This window comes from Eimeria maxima, genomic scaffold (assembly GCF_000499605.1).
Source record: "Eimeria maxima Weybridge genomic scaffold, Emw_scaff430, whole genome shotgun sequence".
NCBI classification, from domain to species: Eukaryota; Apicomplexa; class Conoidasida; order Eucoccidiorida; family Eimeriidae; genus Eimeria; species Eimeria maxima.
Window position 1 is genome coordinate 6,280 of NW_013563851.1, and position 20,781 is coordinate 27,060.

At 53.7% G+C, this 20,781-nt stretch overlaps 2 protein-coding genes across 2 annotated transcripts; one reads left to right on the forward strand and one right to left on the reverse strand.

Moving 5' to 3' along the window:
- Positions 1 to 4,932: 4,932 nt before the first annotated feature.
- On the forward strand, positions 4,933 to 18,202 carry EMWEY_00032730 (hypothetical protein, conserved; the record flags this gene model as incomplete). The annotated part of the gene is made up of 13 exons (XM_013478442.1): positions 4,933 to 6,645; positions 6,890 to 7,347; positions 7,505 to 9,032; positions 9,248 to 11,610; positions 12,086 to 12,335; positions 12,429 to 12,531; positions 12,746 to 13,662; positions 13,880 to 14,239; positions 14,556 to 15,487; positions 15,879 to 15,996; positions 16,113 to 16,990; positions 17,208 to 17,868; positions 18,089 to 18,202. The coding sequence occupies 13 exons, from the start codon at positions 4,933 to 4,935 to the stop codon at positions 18,200 to 18,202; spliced, it is 10,395 nt and encodes a 3,464-aa protein (XP_013333896.1).
- Positions 18,203 to 19,232: 1,030 nt separating this feature from the next.
- EMWEY_00032740 (E3 ubiquitin-protein ligase, related) lies at positions 19,233 to 20,570 on the reverse strand (the record flags this gene model as incomplete). The annotated part of the gene is made up of 4 exons (XM_013478443.1): positions 19,233 to 19,312; positions 19,490 to 19,604; positions 19,907 to 20,093; positions 20,470 to 20,570. The coding sequence occupies 4 exons, from the start codon at positions 20,568 to 20,570 to the stop codon at positions 19,233 to 19,235; spliced, it is 483 nt and encodes a 160-aa protein (XP_013333897.1).
- Between the last annotated feature and the right edge of the window lie 211 nt (positions 20,571 to 20,781).

Consider the following 20,781-nt stretch of genomic DNA (forward strand, 5'->3'; position numbering starts at 1 on the left):
TAAAAAAAAAAAAAAAAAAAAAAAAATTATTTATTATAGCAGCAGAGGAAGACCTAAGAGGGACACACACACACATAAACACACACATACACACAGACACGCAGCAGACCCTTGATGACAGCAGCAGCAGCAGCAGCAGCAGCAGCAGCAGCGGCAGTAACGGCAGCAGCAGCAGCAACACCGGTAGAGGTAGAGAGGTAGCGGTAGCGGTAGCGGTAGCACACACACCACGACAGGTGTTGCTGCTGCTGCTGCTGCCGCTGCTGCTGCTGCTGCTGCTGCTATAGTACTTACTAGGCTCAGGCGCAGTAGATGATGATGATGCAGTAGCTGCTGCACGGCGCTTGATGGGGAGCACAGACTGCCGTTTTTTTTTGTTTTTTTTCTTGTTTTTTATCATTAATTTAATTATTTTATTTAATTATATAAAACTATCGTATAGAAAAACAATACAAAGGTTGCGCTGCTTGCTGCCTTGCTGCTGTGCAGCCCGACCGCATGGTGCATATACAGTACAGTATACTACAGCTGCTGCTGCTATGTATAGAGGCAGCAAAAAATAAGAGTTTATTGCTGCAGCAACTCCTTTATGCCAAATAATAACACGAAAATACACTTTTAGCACTTTTTTATGCAGCTACAAACAAAATACGCAAAAAATATACCTCTATGACACCTGCTGCAGCCGCTGCAGCCGACACAGCCACCGCCGCTGCGCTCTGCTGCTGCTGCTGCTGCTGACGGCGCACACAATGCAGTGCTAACAGATGACATAAGGAAATAATTATTTTTCTTGTTTTAGCCATTTAAATTAATACTAATTCATATAAAACTATCCATCTTCCATCTATATACACTACACATACACCCCCTTCCCTTACAACGGGCATAGCAATGGACTAACCTGGCCCACGAAGAAAACTAGCTGCCTATACACCCGAGCCCTTTATATCTCTATTTAAATAAACTTTAATTGCATTTTATATCTTTTTAAACTCAGAAAATTACTCTTATTAACTTACAAGCCTCTTATTTACATGTCTGTTGTTGCAGTCGTGCAAGCCAGCAGCAACACGAGCGAAGAGGTCGATTAACAGCTACTTTGCTGTTTTTTTTTTTCCTACAAGAAGATAATTCGTTTATATGTACATAAAATATTTATCTATTTATAAATTAAAAAAATATCTTCTATACACTATAAACTTGTCGCAAAATAATACCAGTGTGTAATGCATATAGCCTAAAAAATTAAACAGTGCAAAGAAAAAAGGCAAAAAGGAAACCTTCTGTTGCATTTTATTTCCTTATAAATGTTGTCTTTTTTATCTCCTACTTCTTATAGCATAAATTGTCTTTATTTTCAATGAGACGCTGGCTGTCCTCCTCTGCTGTTTGCCTCCTCTCTGTGTAACGATCGACGTGGCCTGCATTAGATAAACTAAGATATACTTAGCTCTACCTCTGCATTAGTAATCAGAAATTATTGGCACGGAGGTCAACCAGCCTGGGGATCGAAGTGTGGGGAAGAGCGCCTGGCGAGAATTTCAACGCCGCCGCATGCCGTTGTTCTCGTACACGGGCAGCCCCACACCCAGAGATCCCAAGCACTTTACTGTATCTGGCACAATTGGTGTAACACAAGTCTCCTCCAACCAACCAGATAAGGAAGAATTAGGCATAAGTGTACAGGGGTCAGATAGACATTTCCCCTCTCCACCCCCTTGGCAAGGGGCCTCTGCAGAAAGGGGGGCAAAGGTTATCATCGGGGAGGGCAGGACCCAGAATCACAAAGGTTAGAGAGGCGAATGGCTCCTGCAGCTTCCTCGTCCTTAATTACTCTCCCTGCTGAGTCTCGCAACTGGCAGCCCAAACTGCGTACTGGGCCAACTATACAGTGTGAACAGTGCATCATTGCCAACACCCAGAGTCAGTTTGCACGTGAGGCAGGAGTCGGCCTTCCCGGCCCGCTATTGATTTGCTGGTCGATAGCAGCACCAAGATGTGCAATTGTAGAAGGACGGGAGTAGAACACAGCAGGAAAATTTTTAGCGGGGAGGAGATCACGCATCCTAAGATAAAAGTCCATGCGTTGCGGTGCCAACGAAGGATTTCTCGATGTACATGACCCCCCATAATGGGCCTCGCACTTGTTCTCCCTGACTCAAGAAGAGCATGTAGATGTTCCACAGGAACTGATTAACAAACCTGATAAACTCAGGTCCTCTGTATACTAGTGGATTGATGTAGTGGTCTCCTTGTTTGTGGATTCCGCAAGTCGATATTCGTCTCGCTCTGTCACGCAATAAATGTTCCCGTTGTTTTGTGAACAGTTGCCGGATACTTCAGCGATTCTCACGACCGTTTTAGAGAACCAACCTTAATGATCTAATGACGTCTCCGCAGTTGTGGAATGGTTATGATGTAGGCCAACGTGCCCACTTGTATTGTAGTGGTCCCCACACTCGCAATTACAGCTGCTTTCTGCACAAATAGCTAATGCAATCTCTCTTTCCTCATGTAGATTCTTATTCTTGTTGGATGGCGCTGGCACTGGCAGCCATGATATCCACTGGCTCCGTATCCGGGTTATATTCAATCCGGCCACATTTATTTCCACCTGTAGTGGCGGATTTGAGGTTCCAAGAAATTTTTATACGTACATACCTTATTATATTAGTAAGGCAATTCTGTCGTCCAATAGTTTCCTCTTTATGGCCCAGCTACCTATCGATTGCCTCTTCTGTCTGAACTGCCCTGATTCTAATTCACCGTTGGACTTCCGTTCACCCAGGATTAGCACCTCCCGATGTAGTACTCTATCGGCAGCTTTTTTCGATTAGGCTTGCTAATTTGTGCCATTTCTGGTTCGCTTCCTCCCGACGAGAGACGCTTTTGTTGCAGTGCATGGAAGAAGGCTTACACATTCTCGATGTGCAACGGCATATTGTTTCAGTGCACACTGAATATGGCCCAAACCCTTGTGCCTCCCGCTTCAAAACAGAGTTTCCTTGCGGAAATTGTAAAGCTTCGGGTGCATTTTTAAGACCAAAGGTGAATTAAAGATGAGCAGTGAACTCCTGTAGTGCCCCACCATCTCCTGCTGGGCATATCTTTGTGTCACTGTTCTTCATGCCTGCTGCAATTACGGAAACACTTCCGTTAGATTGGAAAACAGATGATGGGCTTATTTTGATGCGTAGAGTCTCCCGGCCCTTCGCAACCCTACAACTAGGTGGCAGTTGCCAATCGACAAAGATTTTAAGAACATCATAATATCTGTTGATTTGCTTCTCCTAGCAGAGCGCAGTCTCATTTGCCAATTGGTGTACACAAGGTATCTTAATTTCGCAAGTGGGGCTCTCTCCCTGCAGTTGCTCTGGTCCAACATCCCATGTTATGCCTTGCAATGAGCGTGCTAGCTGAGAAGCATCACAAACTCCAGGACACTTGGAATACAATTTCCCCTACATAACAAATATTCCTTACTGCCCCTAATGGTCCTCTGCACAGCAGCCCAGTTACCTCGGGCTGGTGAGACACACGCTGCATTTTGCACGCGAGGCAACAAGCTTTGCCAACTCACGCAAGCCACTTTCGCTGCACCCATATGCAGTGTGAAAAGTTATTGAGCACTTTATTTGCCCCTATTAGGCAGCCTGATTTGACTGCACGCAAGGAGAAAAGTCTCCAACATCTTATGATCCACCCTATTGTGAGCAAGGTAGAGAGTAGGCACCTGGCTACTGCTAGCTGCAAATGGGTCGTCAAAGCGAGCTGTAAATGCCATTATCAGCTTGCAGCTGTCTGCAGCTATTTACCCCCAGCATCAGCAGGATATACCTGTATGGCTCATGTTTGTATGGCTGAGGCATATGCCTGTAGTGATCGAAGACTGAGGCCCGTGCACTTGAGAGCCTTCTCCTGTCTCTTGCCTTCCTTTTTTGCATCTATTTTTCAATAATTTTTATCATTTGCTGTTTCCCGTTATGCGGATCCCCCCTGTCGCCGGTGTGTGGCAATTTCGTGGGGTGTCAACAGGGACCAGGGGAGCTGGTGAGCGCCTTCCTCGTCCTTAAGGAGGGAGACTAGGAAAAATGAATGTTCTATATAATAAAACTATTAAAAAAACAAAGAAGTAGCGAAAAGAACTCATATTCTCCATTTGTTTCGTTGGAGGATACCCGAACAGCAGCCCCTTTTCATCTGTGCAGAGCTGACGATACCCTGCAACCCCCACTTCGATATGCGACGAGCAGCAGCAATCTTTTGAGCAGTTTAAGGTGTCTGTACACCTGAAACCTGCCTGTAAACTGCAAAACTGGCTATACACGCCAAACGGCAGGAGCAAAGGAGGGCGGCAGGCGACAGCAGCCCTGTCTCTGCTGCAAGTCTGCGCCAAGAGCAGCCCCGTGAAGGCCTTGAAGGATACGCCTCCTAAGAGACTCAATACATCTACCTTTGGCAGCAACTGGTGCAACAGCACCAGCAGCAGCAGCAGCAGCATCGCTCCCGCTGCGGCACTCAGGGAAGCATCGACTTTTCGCCGCTGCAGCAGCAGCTGCTGCAGCGGCAAGACGGGCAGCTGGTGTTTACAAGGACTCGTTAGGGCGCATATGCGTGCTTTCTATTGTTGCGCTTGCACCTCTGAGGCGTATGTACACCGCAGGCGTAGCTACTGCTCTTCTTTTCTTCGGTGCTATCGAACCATGCCACCGCATGCGCTAGAAAGCCATTTTGCTACTTTGTGGCAGGCTTACTAACTTCTTAGTGCTGCAACTAGTGCAGCGGCTGCATGCAACAGCAGCAGCAACAGCAGCAGCAGTTGCTGCACTGGCATTAGCAGCAGCAGCAGTAGCAGTAGCAGGGCTGCGTTGAGACGAGTTGCTGGCATGGCCACCACTGCATGCTCTTCTTTGTTTGAAGCCGAGGGGGATGGAGTCTGCTGGTGGCGACTCTGCCCCTGTTGTTGCTGATGCTGCTGCTGCTGCGGCTGCTGCGTCTCTTCCACCCGTGGTTGGGCAGCATCAGCCCGCTGTATCTGCTGGAGGCCAGGAGGAAACAGCAGCAGAACCAGCTTCTGCTGGTGCTGCACCTCCTTCAATGAATTCAGAGGCCTCTGCTCAGAGACAGCAGCAGCAACAGGAACAGCCGCAACAGCAGCAGCAGCAGCAAGGGCAGCCTCTCGAGATTGACACAGCAGAGGCCAGCGGAGATGAGTTACTGGAACAGCAGTTACTGAAACAGCAACTGCTGCAGCAGCAGCTGTTGAAGCAGCAGCAGCTTCTATTGCGCCAGCAGCAGCTCCTTCAGCAAATTCCCGCGCAGCAGCAGTTGCAGCAGCAGCTACCGCAGCAGCAGTTGCTACAGCAAGCATTGGAAAACCATCAACAGCAGCAACAACTGCTGCAGCAGTTGCAGGAGCAGCAACAAACAAAGGAGCAGCAAGCAAGCGCTGATAACCAAATTCAGCAGCAATTGCTACTACGCCTGCAGAGGCAGCTGCTCTTGCAGACGCAGCAGCAACAGAAGCAGCAGCAGCAGGTGCTACAGCAGCAGCAGAGCGAAGAGCTGAGTGCTGCATTTCCTTCAGCACTGGAGCATCAGCATCTCACGCAGCAGTTGCAGCTGCAACAGCAGGTGCAGCAACAGTTGCAGGAACAGCTGCAGCAACAGTTGCAGCAGCAGCTGCAGCAACAGGCTTCGCAGCAGACGCATCTGGCCACAGAGAAACAGATGCAGCAGCACAAGCAGCAGCAACACAAGCAGCTGGGTGACCAGCATCCTGAGCAGGTTCAGCAGCAGCAGGTACAGCGGCATCAACAGCATATGCCGCAGCAGCAACAGCAGATGGAGCAGCAGGAGACGTCGGTGCAGCAGCATCAACAGGAGCAGCAGATGGAGGAGCAGCCAGCAAACGAGACTCTGAACGAGACACTGCAGCAACAGTTGCTGCTGCAGATGCAGCAGCAGCAGCAACAGCAGCAGGAGGAGGAGCAACCGCTGGATTGCTTCCCACAGGGAGCCCCCCAATCAGCAGATGAAGCAGCAGAAGGAACAGTTGAAGCGCCAGCAGCAGTAGCTGCTGCACTTCCTGCTGCTGCTGCTGCTGCTGCTGCCTCCTCCGAAGGAGGGGGAGAAACTGTTGCTGCGTCTTCTACTGTACCCACGATGAAGAGGGAATTAACAACAGCGGACTCTGGGGCTGCACCTCCACCAGCAGCAGCAGCAACACTCGAAGCAGCAGCCACAAAAGAAGGGGCAACAGCAGCAGCAGAAGCACCAACACCAGCAGCAGCTGCTGCAGCCGCTGCAGCAGCTTCTGATACTCCTCCGTTGGCTGCTGCTCGTGCAGAAGACGACAATGGGGAATCGAGCAGCGTGCTGGGGGGTTTAGGCGCAGCAGCAGCAATGGCAGCTGGAGCTTCCTCCTCCTCGCCTACCACGATCAGCAGCAGCAGCAGCAGCAGTAGCGGCAGCAGCAGCAGCAATTTGCAGTGGGCAAAGTATGGTGAGAGTCATGCAGCAGAGGCTGCAGTGCCGCTTTCTTACTTATGGCCAGCAGCAGACGGCAGCTGGTGTGGCTACGCAGCAGATTTCCTTCTGTATAACAAAACAGCAGAACGCCTGCTGCCCCCAGACGCACTCGTAGGCTTGCTGCTGCTGCTGTTGCTCCTGCTGCTTCTACTGTTGCTGTCGATGCTGCAGATAATAGGGCTGATTGTGGTAATGCTGCTGCGAGTTCTCCTGCAGATTTAGTCCATCTGCTGCTGCTGCTATAGGTGGTCATGCTCCTGGTGCTAGTTGGTGTTTCCGGGAGCTGCTGCTGCTATTGGTGCTGCTATTTGTGCTGTGCTCCTTTTGCTGCTGTTGCTGCTGCTGCATGCTGCAGGACCAGGAAGAGCCGGGGGAGGTTGTGCTGTATGCGAAGCTCGTCAATGTCGCCCTCGTGCATTCGCCGCAGGCGTTGATTGCCTGCGGCCATCCTGTGGTTGCTGAGGTGTATCCGCAGCTCTTTGCGCGGAGCAGCAAGCAGCAGCAGCAGAACACTAAAGGCCGCAAGGGGTTCAGAGCCCAGCAGCAGCAGCAACAGCAGCAGCAGTTGGACAGCAGCTCCAGCGCCTTTGGCGGACCACCCTCTACGGGAGTGCCCCAGCAGCAGCAGCAACAACAGGGGTCGTTAGGGGTTTCAGAAGATAACAGTGTAGGTGGCGGTAGTGCTGACGCCCAAGCAGAGAAAGCAGCAGCAGCAGCAGCTGCTGCTGCTGCTGCTGCTGTCTTGCCCTCCTGTCCTATGAAACTGGCGAAAAGTCTAAAGGCATTTTCTGTTCGAATCGACCTGCGCGAATGGTGAGTTGCCTCTGCTGTTCCTGTTGTTGCTGCTCTTGTTGCTGCTGGTCATTGGTGTGTCTTCCCTTAGTGTGTATCCGCTGTCGTTGTTGCAGCTGACTGCTGCTGGTGCTACTGCTGCTGATCCTACTTCTACTGCTGTTGCTGCTATCTTCAGGCGAATAAGCTACGGCTGCAGCCCCGATAGCATCCCCGCGTTGTGGTGTAGCAGCACGTCTGGCCGCTGCTACCGCTTAGAGAGGCCCGCAGGTCGCTATGTTTCTCTTTTTGCTTCTTTTAAAAGGCGGTTTGAAGTTGCTGCTCGCGTCGTGCCTCAGCTGCACTTACAGCCCAACACCACGTATGAAGAACTGTGTGCTCTCCTCACAGCAGCAGAAAATGCGAAACTTAGGGTCCAGCAGCAGCAGCAACAACAAGAGCAACAGCAACAACAGCAACAAGAGCAGCAACAGCAGAATGGACTGCAGCAGCAGACACAGCTCCCACTCACCGCATCATCAGACGCACCCACAGATGGGCCCACAGAGACTGCGGCTGTTGCTGTTGCTGCTGCTGCAACTACAACTTCGTCGCAGCATGATGATGACATGCCAGAAAGCCCTCAGCAGCAGGATCAACAGCAGCAGCAGCAGCAGCAGCAGCAAGAACAGCCAACATCTCCAGCAAGGAGCAGCACAGGTCGTGGTGGTAGCCGCAGCGGTTCGCGTGGCGGTCGGCCGTTGCAGCAAACGGAGCAACAGGATTGGACATCGGCGTCGCAGCTGCAGCAGCTGCAGCAGCAGGATCCGAATTTGGTGTTTGCACAGGCAAAGCTTATATCGGCTTTACCTACTCGGAAAGGCCGAGGGCTTCAGCTGCTGTCCTTAGCAGACCCTGACGGCACTGGCGTGCTGCAGCTGGCGGACGGGGCGACGAGTCCGCGCTGCTGCTGGGGGGCAGCGTTTGCTGTTGCAGGTTGCACAGAAGAGTACATTATCTCAATTGCGCGCTTTCTCCTTACCCAGATTGCTTCCTTCGAAGCCACAATCAACAGCAGCAGCAATAGCACCAGCAGCAGCACCAGTCTGCTGCTAGGCCCCTTCTGCCAAACTCTGATGAAAAAGGCAGCAGAAGCAAATGTATACGTCCCTCCTCTCAACTATTTGCTCGCTCCAGAGCCATCCACATTTCAAGAGGATGTGGGGCGCAGACAGCAAGACATGCAGCAGCAGCTGCAGCAGCAACTGCAGCTGCAGCAGCAACAGCAGCTGTCACAGGACGCAGACATGCAACTTGGGCCATTAACGCAGCAACAAGCAGCAGCGGGGACTCGAGGAACCCCTATCTTAGGGCGGCCCCCTAAGCGCTGTAGGCGCCAGCGTGGAGACAGCCAGAACCCGGAAACAACAACAGGAGCGGCAGCTGCAGGTGCAGGTAGTGCCGGTGCTGCTGTTGCTACTGCAACACCACGCCATGGCAGCTTTACGCCAGGCCCAATGGAGGTTGACTCGCAGCAGGGGCAGCCCGCTGCAGATGCTGCAGCAGCAGTACTTAACGCGCGCAAAGCAGCAGCCCAACTGCAGCAGCAGGTGCAGCCACAGTTGCAACTGCAACAACAACAACAGCAGCAGCAGCAGGCTGATGAGGCGGAGGCGGCTGTTGAACCGAAAGACGAATTGTTGATTGACCCCTTCGAGGACAAGACGGTATGTACACATCGGCTGTATAGGCAGCTGCAGTTGGCCGTTGTATACCAAAGGGTTTCCTGCGTGCCGTCGTATCCTCCGTGCCGCTGCTGCTCCTGCCGCTCCTTCCACTGTTGCTGCTGCTGTTGCTGCTGTTCTGGTGCCTACTGGGGCATGCCCTCTTTGGTGATGCTAAAAGCACCCATGTTGTGCTTGTGTGTGTGGATGGATCGCAGTGCCAGACGAGGCCTTTGCCACTTTCGTTGCTGCAGCTGTACAGGCACCCGGAGCTGCTTGAGCTGCAGGATTTCATGAGGGTCTTTGCCGAGTATTTGCAGTTGCTACCGCCTTCCATCGATGTCCTGGAGGCAGCATTATTGCGCCCTGCACCGTTGGTGCCCGGTGATGCAGCTGCTGCTGCTGCTACTAAGCACACTGCAGCGCACAGCCGGCACAGGCACGAATTACTCCTTGGCGCGCGGATCTATGGACTTCCAGAACTTGATTGTATGCAACAACAACAGCAACAGGAACGAGAGGAGCAGCAGCAGGAGCAGCAGGATGGGCCGCAACCTGACGTCCCTGAGTCTGCGGGGGAAGCGGAGCGCAGCCAGAGGACCGGTGCAGCAACAGAAACAGCAGCAACAGAAGCACCAGCAGCTGCAGCAACAGGTGGAGCTGCAGGAGAAGGGCGAGCAGCAGCTGCAACCGCAGCACGCTGTGCCAGTGTCAGTGGAGGAGAGGAGAGTGGCACAGAATCCTGCAACGAAACAGCCGCAGCAACAGCAACAGCATCAGCGGCAGCGGCTGCAGCGGCAGCAAAGTCGACGGGGGTGATAAAGGCGTGGAGAAGGAAGGGAGCCCCATATTCATCGGATGATGAGGATTCTCGGGAGCATAGTGATTCTGAAGCAGCGGAGGCAGCAGCACAAGCAGCAGCAGCAGCAGAAGCAGCGGCTGCAGCAGCAGCGATAGCCGCTCAAGATCAGAACCTGTCGTTAGCTTGCGCAGAGCAGCTGCCGTTTTTCCTTGGGGATGCTCTGCTGCTGCGGCTGTTGCAGCTGGGGGTGCTTCAGCTGTCCGATGCCCTGCCGCGTGCAGCAGCAGCAAGGAGCAGCAGCAGCGCAGCAACCGCAACAGAGCCTCTGACTCCAGAGGAGTCTCAGGTTTCTGCAGCCCTCTGGATAGGCATCGATGCAGGTCTCGGGGTGCAGCAGCAGCAGACAAACCTCAGAAAACGGCGCAGGCCGCAGAGGCCTGTTGCAGAGGGCGGGCTACCAGCCACATCGAACGACAGCAGCAGCAGTGGCAACAGCAGTGCATGCGATCCTAGCAAGTCCGCTGCTGCTCCAGCTGCTTGCGCTGCTGCGGCTGCTGCTTTTTATGAGTGCATGGCTGGAGAGCGGCCGGCACATCTGCATCAGCTGCGCCGTTTGACACCTCAGGACCACTTACAGCTGCTGCAGCAGCAGTTGCTGCTGCAGCAGCAGGACCAGCAGCAACTGCTAACGCTTCCGACCAGGGCCCTGCGTGCGCTGGATGGCCTCCCCTTAGACCTGCGGCTGCTAGACCCGTTGACAGCGCCGCTGTTGCTGAAGCGGCTGCTGTTCGAGTGTATGTACAGCCCTGTTAGGAAATATATCGCCCCCCCTAAACCCGACCAGACAATTGTCCACCCACCTGTTGGAGCTGCAGAAGCAGCTGCACCTGACCCGCCTGCTGCTGCTGCTGCGTGCGTCAAGGAGATGGAGAGTGATGTGCCCATGGAAAAGCAACAGCAACAGCAGCAACCAGGAGGGGAAGAGTCAGCGCAGCTTGTTGACGAGTCTTTCAGCTCTGAGGGAACAAAACCTCCTGCAGACAAGGAACCTATGCAGCTTGACCAGGAGCACCAGCCGCAGCCACAGCAGAAGCTGGAGCAGCAGCAAGATGAAAAGCAGGAGGCTGGACAGCAGCTAACAGTAGAAGATGCCGTGGAATCGGCCGCCTCCGATGAGAACATTGCTAGGCAAGATGAAGGGGCTGCAGCAGCAGACGCTGACAATGCCCTTGCTAGAACAGCAGACAAAATTGGTGCAACAAGTCCTACAGCAGATGAAGCCACTGCAGAGTGCGCTGCAACAGGGGGGGAGGTCACTGCTGCTGCAACAGCAGCAGAGCCCCCCGTTCCACACGAAGCCATTGAAGATACGCAGTCGCAAGGAGAAGAGGCGACGATATCAGCAAGGGTAGCAACAGCAACAGGGGAACCAGCAGCAACCGCCGGAGCAGCGGGGGGAGCATCAACGGATGCTCAGCCTTCATCAGATGCGAGTAGTGGGGTTGGTGTGGTGTCGCCAGAAGTCCCGAGGGTGCTGCAAGAGGGAACACAAGCAGCAACAAGCGGAGCCACAGCAGAAGCAACAGTTGCTATGGAGGAACCCTTAGCCGCGAACCACAGCGGCAGCAACAACAACAGCAACAGCAACAGCAGCCATGCAGAGGTCGCAGGGGACGATGATGCATCTGATACCAGCAGCGTTGATGGCGAGCGTGAAGAAGAGGAAGAGCAGGCAGCAGCAGCAGCAGCAGCGGCAGCAGGTGGCATCCCCGCTGTGGAGTGGGCCTACGACGCCAGCCGCTCCGATATTTGTGGTGTGGAGGCGACAGCTGTGGACAAACTGCTCCTGGCCCTGAATGCATTGAGGCACGCTGCTGCTGCTGCCGCCGCCGCCTTTGCTGCCGCTGCTGCTTTTGCCTCTTTGTTTTGTTGCTGTTGCTGTAGCCTTTTTTCATTGGTACTGTTGTTTCCCCTGAGGCTGTTACTGCTCCCCTATGACCTGGATGGGGATGCATACGTCGTTGCCCTTGTCCTGCGTTAGTTGCTCTTGGTGCTGCATCTGTATCTGCGGTATCACCTGTATCTACTGCTGCTGCATCTGCTGCTGCAGCGTTGGCTGTTGCAGCAAGTGTCGTAGGTGCTGTAGCAGCGAGAGGTGCAGTTTTTCTGTCGTCTGTGTCGTGATAGTTGCTCCAGTTGATTCGGTTGGTGTTATGGAATTTGTGTAGGTGTTGCGTGTTTGGTTGCACTGCAGACGCACCAGCTTCTGGCTGCTCCCTAGAGAGCTGCGCTGCTTCGTGCTGCAGCAACTGCAGCGGCTGGTCTCAGACAACTGGCAGGGGAAGTTCGCCATAGATGCGAAGCTGGAGGCCCTTGGCCATGCACGGGTTAACGTGCTGCGGCTTAAGGCAGCAGCAGCAGGCACTGCTGAAGACGAATACCTGACGCCTAACTGTACTACTGCAGCTGCTGCAGCTGCTGCTGTGGAGGCCAAAACAGAGAAGGTAAGCAGAGCAAAATAGTGGCTGCCCCTTGCTTGTAGCTCCAGCACTGAAAAAGCCACTTTGGAGGCTTAGTGCTCCTTCTATTATCCGCAGGATGCAGAGGAGAAACCCGGAGCTGAAGATGGGGATACATTAGCAACGGCAGCAAGCAAGGAGTTGCCGGCTGCTGCTGCATCGGGAGTGAAGGACGACGCGGGTGTGTTCCACAACCTGTTGCTGCTTTGCTCATGCTGTGGCTTGTTGGGGTGCCTGTCTTTGCATCAGCATCATGAGCTACAGCTGCGGCTGCCGTCATTGTGGTTGCACTACAGGTTACCGGAGGCAGGGCATATGCGTTATGCGACCCGGTGGGCGTGCCGCTGCTGCTGTAGCTGCAGTTGCTGCGTCGTGTCTGTGTGCGTTGAGTGCAGAGGATTCGTCTGCTGCAGCAGCTGCAGCAGCAGGAGGTAGCGGGCGTTCCCAACGGCGGAAGCCGATGGGCCGAGTATCTAATGCCGAGGCGGAGAGGCTCCAAAGTTGTTTTGTACTGCGATCGGAGATTCTGGGAGAAGATCGGCTTCTCAATCGTTATTGTGCATGCATGGGGCCCAATGGCGAGGCGTCTCGGGTGTACGTCGAGACCTGCTGCCACCCGTCTCCCTTGCGGTTGCTACTACAGAAAGCCGCTGCTGCGGCTGCTGCCACTGCCGAAGCAGCAGCTGCACCAGATGCACCGCTACCTTCTGCCGGTGCGTTTGTAAATACAATTAGTGCTAGCTGTTGCGGCGACACCAGAACAGACACGGAACTTCCCGTAGCATTGGAGAGGCACAAACATTCCGCAGACTGCAACCTCAGCAGCGATGACAGCAGCAGCAGCAGTAGAAACGCCGGAAGCGAGGCAGGTTACAGCGGAGGGAACACCAGCGTGCGGAGCAGTGACAGCACCTGCAACGACGCCACCGTCACGACGACCACCACCTACAGCAGCAACCCTGACGCAAAAGGCTGCAACAGCAGCAGCGGCAGCAACAGCAACAGCAATAACAGCGCGAGCAGCAGTAGCAATAACAGCGGGGGATGTTTGAAGGTGTACCCTCCTTCAGGAGACGCAGTTGCTCTCTTCAGCTCGTGCGCGCTGTCTGCTTGGCCGATACGGCGGCGGCCTGTGAGGGTGGAGTCCTTGGCTGCCTTCCTGCAGCTGCTGCAACAGCAGCAACAGCAGCGCAGCATCTGCTGTTTCGTGCCTCCTAATCTAGCTGCACTGCGTAGCCTCAGGGAGGCTTTGTCTCCCGGGTTGAAGAGAGAGAGGGGACTCAAACTCACTCTAGGCCGCGTCATCGACACGGTCAGTAACAGCTGTATTCGCTGCTGCTGCACTGTTCGCTGCTCCTGCTGCGTCTCTGCGCTGTTCATGTGGCTTTGCCGCATCGTTGTATTGGCTTCTATTGGGGCTGTAGATGCTCCTTTTGTGGATGTTTGCGGTGCTTTTAGTTTGCTGCTTTAGCATCACTTCTGTGTCGTGTAGACGGAATATTATTTGTGCTGTCTCTGTGCTGCTGCAGCTGGAGGCGGAGCAGCCAGTCTCCTCTGCCGCAGGTGCTGCAGTTATTCCTCCCTCTTCGCTTGCTGCTGCGGTTTGGTTGGCCTGCAAGCAGATGCATGCACTTAATGCCTCCCTTCTGCCGCGTTGCTACCCTGTCCTCTGGCAGCAGCAGCAGCAGCAGCATCAAATGTCTCCTTGCATGGCTTTCTCTGGCGCTTTGACTGTGCTTGCAAAAGCTGCGACGTGCTGCAGTCCGTGCTGGGGCGAAGGGCCTTCGTGCGCCCAGCAGCAGCTACCTTCAGCAGCAGCAGCAACAGCAGCAGCAGCAAAGCTGAAGAGGCAACATCGCCGCTGCTGGATGGAACAGACTCTTTTCTTGGTGAGGAGGACACGGAATCGGCAGCACCAGCAACGCCAGTAGCTGCGACGCCTGGTGCTGCAGTTGTTGCTACTTCTTGCCATCCTTCTGCTGCTGCTGCTGAACGTTTGTTAGGCGCGTCGATGGTCGCTGCTCTGCTCCTGTCGCTATTGCACCGACTGTTGCTGTTTGCTTGAACCTCCCGCAGTTCCTGGTGTTATTCTATTTGCTGCTGCTCCCTCTGCATGGCTCCGGTTTGCCGTCTGCTTATAGGATTGTTGTTCATCAAGACCATCAGCCGCTGCTGCTGCTGTTAGTGTTGTTGCCGTTGCTGCAGGCTGTGTTGGTGCAGCTTCTGCTGTACGTGGAGGCTCTCGCAGAGGCGGCAGGTTGTGTGCATGCATCGAGTTGGGTCTACAGACGGCATATCTGGCAGCAGGAGCTGCAGCAGCTATCGGTGCAGCTGCCTGTCCTCTTGCCTACCCCAGGGCAGGAGCAGGACCTGCCGCCCGATGCTATGCGGCCTGCCGCTGCTGACGCACAGCAGCAACACACAGCAACAGCAGCAGTAAGGCCAGAGGGAGTGCGGCGACATCCGAGGCTGCTGCATGAGGATTTGGAAGCAGCATTTACGGTGAAACGCCGCAGCAAGACGACTGACGAAGCATTGGGAAACTCGAAGGAAGCACCAGATGGTCACGTTGGTGTTTCTGATACTGTGTGCAGCAGCAGGAAAGAAAAAGAAGGGGAAGCTGCCCCAGCGGCGGCAGACTGTGCTGCTCATGATGCTGCTGTTTGTGCTACTGAGGGTGCTTCTGCTGGTGGAAACGTAGCAGATGGGACGGACGCCATGCCCCCTGTGGCTGGACTTTGTTCTGTTTCGAGAGCGAGTGTTGATGCTGCAGTTGCTGCTGCTGCTGCTGCTGGCGAGGAGGCCGCAGCGGCAGCCGCCGCAGCTGCAGCAGCTGGCGAGGATCCCGAGGAAGCAGCAGCAGCCAGTCGCTTTGGTAGTCTGCTGCGGTGTATGTGCTGCGGGTTTGGCTGGGCCGAGCAGGCGGTGCTGGATCTGCTGGATTCGACGTGTGACTCTCTGTTCATCTCTCGAACAGCAGCAAGCAGCAGCAGCACCAACTCATTTGAGGAGCAGCAGTGGAACGAGGTGCGGCGCCGCCTTGATCTGCTGCATGTATGGGGCCTCTACCTGAATGTGTGGAAGGCAACGGGCGTCAGCTGCCAACGGCTCACGGACCTGAACGCCCCCATCCCCAGGTAACTGCTGTGGCAGCAGCAGCAGCATTTGACAGGTAGCAGCAGCAGCCTCTAGCAAGCCGGTGTCGGCGGGTCACGGTGGCAAGCAACAGGTGTCGCTTGTGCTGCTGCTGGACTGGGCTGCGGTGGTATTGAGTGCATGCAATATATCGGGAAGGCCTGCTGCCTCCTCTGACACCCTGCCAATTTTTGCGGCGGCGGCCAATTTTGTTGTTGCTGTAGCTGTAGATGCTGCTACACTTGCGGCTGCTGTTGCTCCTGCTGATGCTGCAACTACTTCAGCAGTGGCGGCAACTGCTGCGTCTTGTGCTGCTGCTCCTGCTCGCGCTGTTCAGTTGCCGCCGCTGTTCTATTTGCTACCAGTGTTGCTGCTGCTGGTGCTGTTGTTCAGAGATGCCTTCGAGCAGCTCCTGGCTTCTGATGAGCAGCGCCAAGAAATACCTCGGGAGGGCGATCGACTCTTTTTCTTCAGGAAAGGGCAGACGGCACTCGTAGAGGCCTTGAGACAAGTGAGCCAGAAAACGCACCCTTGCTGTTGTTACATTGCTGCATACGCAAACGCAGCCACAGCAGTACCAGCAGCAGCAGGAGCCACATTGTGCCGTGGAGGTGGTTTGTGCTGCAGGAGCAAGCTGCGGGCGGTTGCGACTACGCACAGACGTGCTGCACTCTGCACGCACCAGAGACCTTAGGCTGGGTTGAGGAGCTGCATGTACACTCCATTGAGTTTTTCGGGGGATTCTCAGGTTTGCTGCCTCCAGCGCTCCAGGTGCAGCCTCCCTTAGCGTCGGCTGCAGCTGCAACTGCTGCGGCAGCAGCAGCTGCGGCTGCAGCAGCTGGATCCCCCACTGCTGCTAGTGCTGCTGCTGCTGCTGCCGCGTTGCAGCACAACGCGCTTCAGGCAATGCCAGGGGGTTGCGCTGAGGCGGCAGACTTCGGTTTGCTCCCTTCCCTCTTTTCCTTTTCCCTTGAAGAAGATCCCGTCGTCTTAGGACTTGTGAAGCCCCCGCAACCGCAGCAGCAGCAGCACCAGCACCAGCAGCATCTGCTTCCCCCCGCAGTGCCGGCTGCTGCAGCAACTGCTCCGGATCCAGCGGGTGGAGAGCAGTCGGCGCTGCAGCCTGAGGCGTCGCAGTGTCCAGATGGATCGGGGGCTGCAGCTACACCAGCAGCCGCAACTCCCCCAGCTGGGTTCACCCAAGCCGGGTCTTCAACTCCAGCTGCCTGGCGCAGCAGTAGCGGCAAAACCCGCACTGACCTGCAGGCGGTTGACGGCCTCGTTTCAAAAGCATTTGAGGATTTTCTGCTACAGGCCGATCCGCTGCGGTTGGCAGAGAAGAGCGGTGCTGCTGCCCAGGTGTACCTTCAGCAGCAGCTGCAGCTACAGCAGCTTCTCCAGCAGCAGCAGCAGCTCACCCAGCAAGCGCCTGACGCTATGGGTGCCGGTGTTCTTGATGCATCTCTATGCCCTCACTATCGAATTGTTTGTTCTGTAGCCACCAGGTATGGTGCCACTTCTGCCGGTGTTGTCCAACTGCTGCTGCTGTTGTTGTTGTTGTGCTCCAAGTGATGATGATGGCCTGGCTGGGGTATGTGGAAGTTGCGGAGGGTTGCTACTGCTGTTGCTTTTACTGCCTGTTTACCGTTGCCGCAGTAGTGCCTTGTGATCCTGCAGTTGAGCTTGGTGTTGCGGCCTGCTGTGTGCAATGCTGTGCCGTAGAAGGAACGCAGCAGCAGCAGATGCTGTTGTTGAGGGCTTAGAGGTTCTTGCTGCTGCTGCAACTGCCAACGAAGGCCGCGTAACGCGCCATTCCTCAAGACTGGGGAAAGTGCTCCCGGGGAGCAGCAGCAGCAAATCAGCAACAACGGGAGACACGCAGCAACAGCAGCAGCAGGCAGATAGCGGGGGCGCCGCAGACGGTTGTTTGCATTCATCTGGCAACGACGAAGTTTCTGGTTCACCAGCAGCACCAGCAGAAACAGCAGCAGCAGAAGAATTATATGGACTGCCGATTGCTGCAAGGGGGCAACAACAAAAGCTGCGATTTGTGGTGTTGAGTATTCCGCTGCTGCAGAAATGCCGCAGTTTCGTTGTTCGCTGCAGCAAAGTGCTGCAGGCGCTGGAGTTAGGCTGGGCCTCAGGCATGCGCTTCCGCGTGCAGCTCGGCTGTGCCGGTGCTGCTGCTGCTGCTGCTGCTGCTGCTGCCGTCCCGCTGCCACCCATTCCACGCGGCCTTGGGCTTGCACCGCTGGATATAGGGCTGCAACAGCAGCAGCAGCAGCAACAGCAACAAAGGCTATCAGGCATCATCCGCAGAATCGAGCCCTCAGCAGCTGGCATGTGGGGTGGGGTGCTTGTTGAATGGGAGGAGAGGCGGACAGTGCGCCCAGGCGAATCAGCAGCAGCTGCTGCAGCAGCAGCTGCTGCTGCAGCTGGGGGAAGTGCTTGTGTTTGCCTTTGGGAACTAGAGCCCCTGAAACGCCTCAAAAGGGGCTGCCAGCAGTAGAGTTTGCTGCTGGTGCTACTACAACGCCTACTGTACGTGTGTGCTGCTCGTGCTGCAGCGTTTTCCTGCAGTGCTGCTTTACGTTGATTGGCAGGAGCTTTATGCCATCAGAATAGTACCCCTAGCAGCAAATGAAGGATATGTGTCTCTTTTGCTGCAGTGGCTGGAGGAGCTGGAGCAGCTGCTGCTGCAGTGCTTTTTCGGCTAATGCAGCCATTATGGTTTCTACTGATGCCGCAGCAGTACTGATTGAAACCGTCAAAGATACTACTTTTCTTTCAATTGTTATTCTTATTTCTCTAACATCCCCTCACTGGGAATTTGCCGCATTGCTATGGTTGATACTATGCTACTTTGTTCATACGTTTTCTAGTTGTTGGTTTGCTATTTAGATGTTGTTGCTCCTTTTATGTTGAGGTGATATAATGTCTTACAATATGGCTTTGATTTTGTGCAGTAAACAGCCGACTTTACGACTAACGGCGTTTGGCCTTCTTTCTGGCCTTAAGACATGAACGATAAACCGGTTCGGTTAAGTCAACTGCGCATGCTGCTGCTGCTGCTGCTGCGTGCTCTCCTGCTCCTTCAGCTGTCGCTGAAGGGCTTGATTTGATCTGTCGCACTACATCCGCAGTTGCTGCTCTTGCAATGCCTGCCTACCTAAGGCCGAATCCACGGCAATTCTGAATGGCAATTAGCAGCAGCCTTTGCATTTTCTCCTGGCTGCTGTAATCTGGGAGCAGCAGGAAGTTGAAGCAGGTGTGAGACGTTGGAAGGCTGGACAGAACAGCAAACAGCAAAACCGTCAACAAAAGAAACAACAAAGCAATCAACATGACACCAGGCGGTACAGCAACAAACCCCACTAAATCTGAAGTGCCACTGATAGGAGCAGCATGGGGCTTTAATGTGAAAGACAGGGGGATATGCAAATGCGTGAATCAATAACCGCATGCATGTTATATATGCCGTACTGTAAACAAGAGAAATATTGTATTTGTTCGAATGCGCCTAAAGAATTGGCCTGGTTGAATTTGTGCGTGTTTGCCCTAAGTGTCGAAGCTGTGAAACTAATTAGACTCCATTAGACTCCAATTAGTTTCACAGCTTCGACGGAACATTTCAGACGCCCGAAGTATACATTAAAAAAAGCTCAAAAATAATAATATTTATAATAATGGTTAGAGGTACGCAATCCACACAAACAGGAAAGTTAAGCTTTACACTTAACTTTCCACCTACCGATCCGTGTCGAAGCCGTGACGGCCAATTGTGAGGCGCAGGGCCTGAGCTCCCCCAACAGGCAGGCGGTCTGACCCTACGAACAGATCGCCCAAAAGAAGCAGCAACGGAAAAACACAATTAAACCCGCGGAGAAGCAGCGACAAGCAGCAAATCCCATCACAACAGCAAGATATAAAGCAACCAGCAATATATATATATATATATATATATATATATATATATATATAAACATATTTATTTCGGTATATACCTGTAACAAACATGAGAAATTGTCTTTTTTGTTTGTCGGTGAAGTTGCTAAGGATTGCCCAGAGCCTGCGAATAGCCAGGGAGTCTTCTGAGTAGCCGTCTTGATACCGCGTCGCCTGTCTCACCCACCCGCAGCATCTCTTTCCTGTTGCAACTCCTTCCGCCGCCTAGCGGTTCTACCGATACCCAAACCCCTACGTGTATATATTTATATAGATATATACAGGTAGACACCATGTCGTACATAGCTAAATCCTTAAGCATTCCGTATTGCTTACGTTGCAAGTAAACTTGGCAGAAAAACAAGGGCATACAAATCATGGTCGAAAGGCTTGGTGTGTACAATTGGGGGTCTACAGTTTGGTGTTTAGAATCAGGGGTTTAGGGCTAAGGGCTATGGGTTTAGGGTTAGCATTACTTTTTGCAGGACTGCAAGGCTAATTTCCTGCTGCGATCCTAGTAGCAGCAGCTGGAGCTCCTGTGGCAGCAGCAACGATAGAGTGTTGCTGTCAAGACAACGGAAAAAGCCTCGTTTGAACGCAGCGAACTGTGAAGCCGGTGCGGCAGACAGTACATGATGTATATACGCCTCAACGTACTCCGTTCTGCAAAAAACCCAACAGGAACAGTTCTTCCAACAAAGGCAAAACCCTCCACGCAATGAAATATTCACTATGGATATGCATGTGTATTTCACACAGCTTTACGTAGTGAAGACAGTCAGCAAAATTGTTGGGGGCTATGCTGCTACGCTGCACCAGCGCAGAAGGAGCGACCTCCCGTTGTCCAGCAGCAAATGAACCGGCACCATTAGGAAGTGGGCTCATCGCCAGTAGAAATATTACCATCAACAGCAGCAAAAAGCACCGATATCAGCACTTGCAGTAGGTTTTCTGCCAGCAGCAGCAACTCCAGAAACATTAGGGCATGGGGCAGAATTAGTAGCGCCAATGGCATTGGCCAGAGCAGCAGCGCCTATACCTGTTGTTTATGCTGACAACTTCGGTGGGACTGTGCGTTCCCAGGGCTACATCTCTATACTCTCCAAAGACATTCGACGTATAAGAAAACGTCAAAGCCATTTCGTCCAACTCCTCAGCCGAAGCCTCCAACACATACGCCAAACACCTGGAGCACCAGTAGTAGCAACAGCAGCATTAGGGCAGCAGGAACAATAACAGCAGCAGAAGCCGTAGCAGCAGCAGCAGAACCAGTAGCAGCAGCAACAACAACAACAGCAGCAGCAGTGAAGACAGATAAAACATTACAGGGGACACAACAACTGAAGCTGTT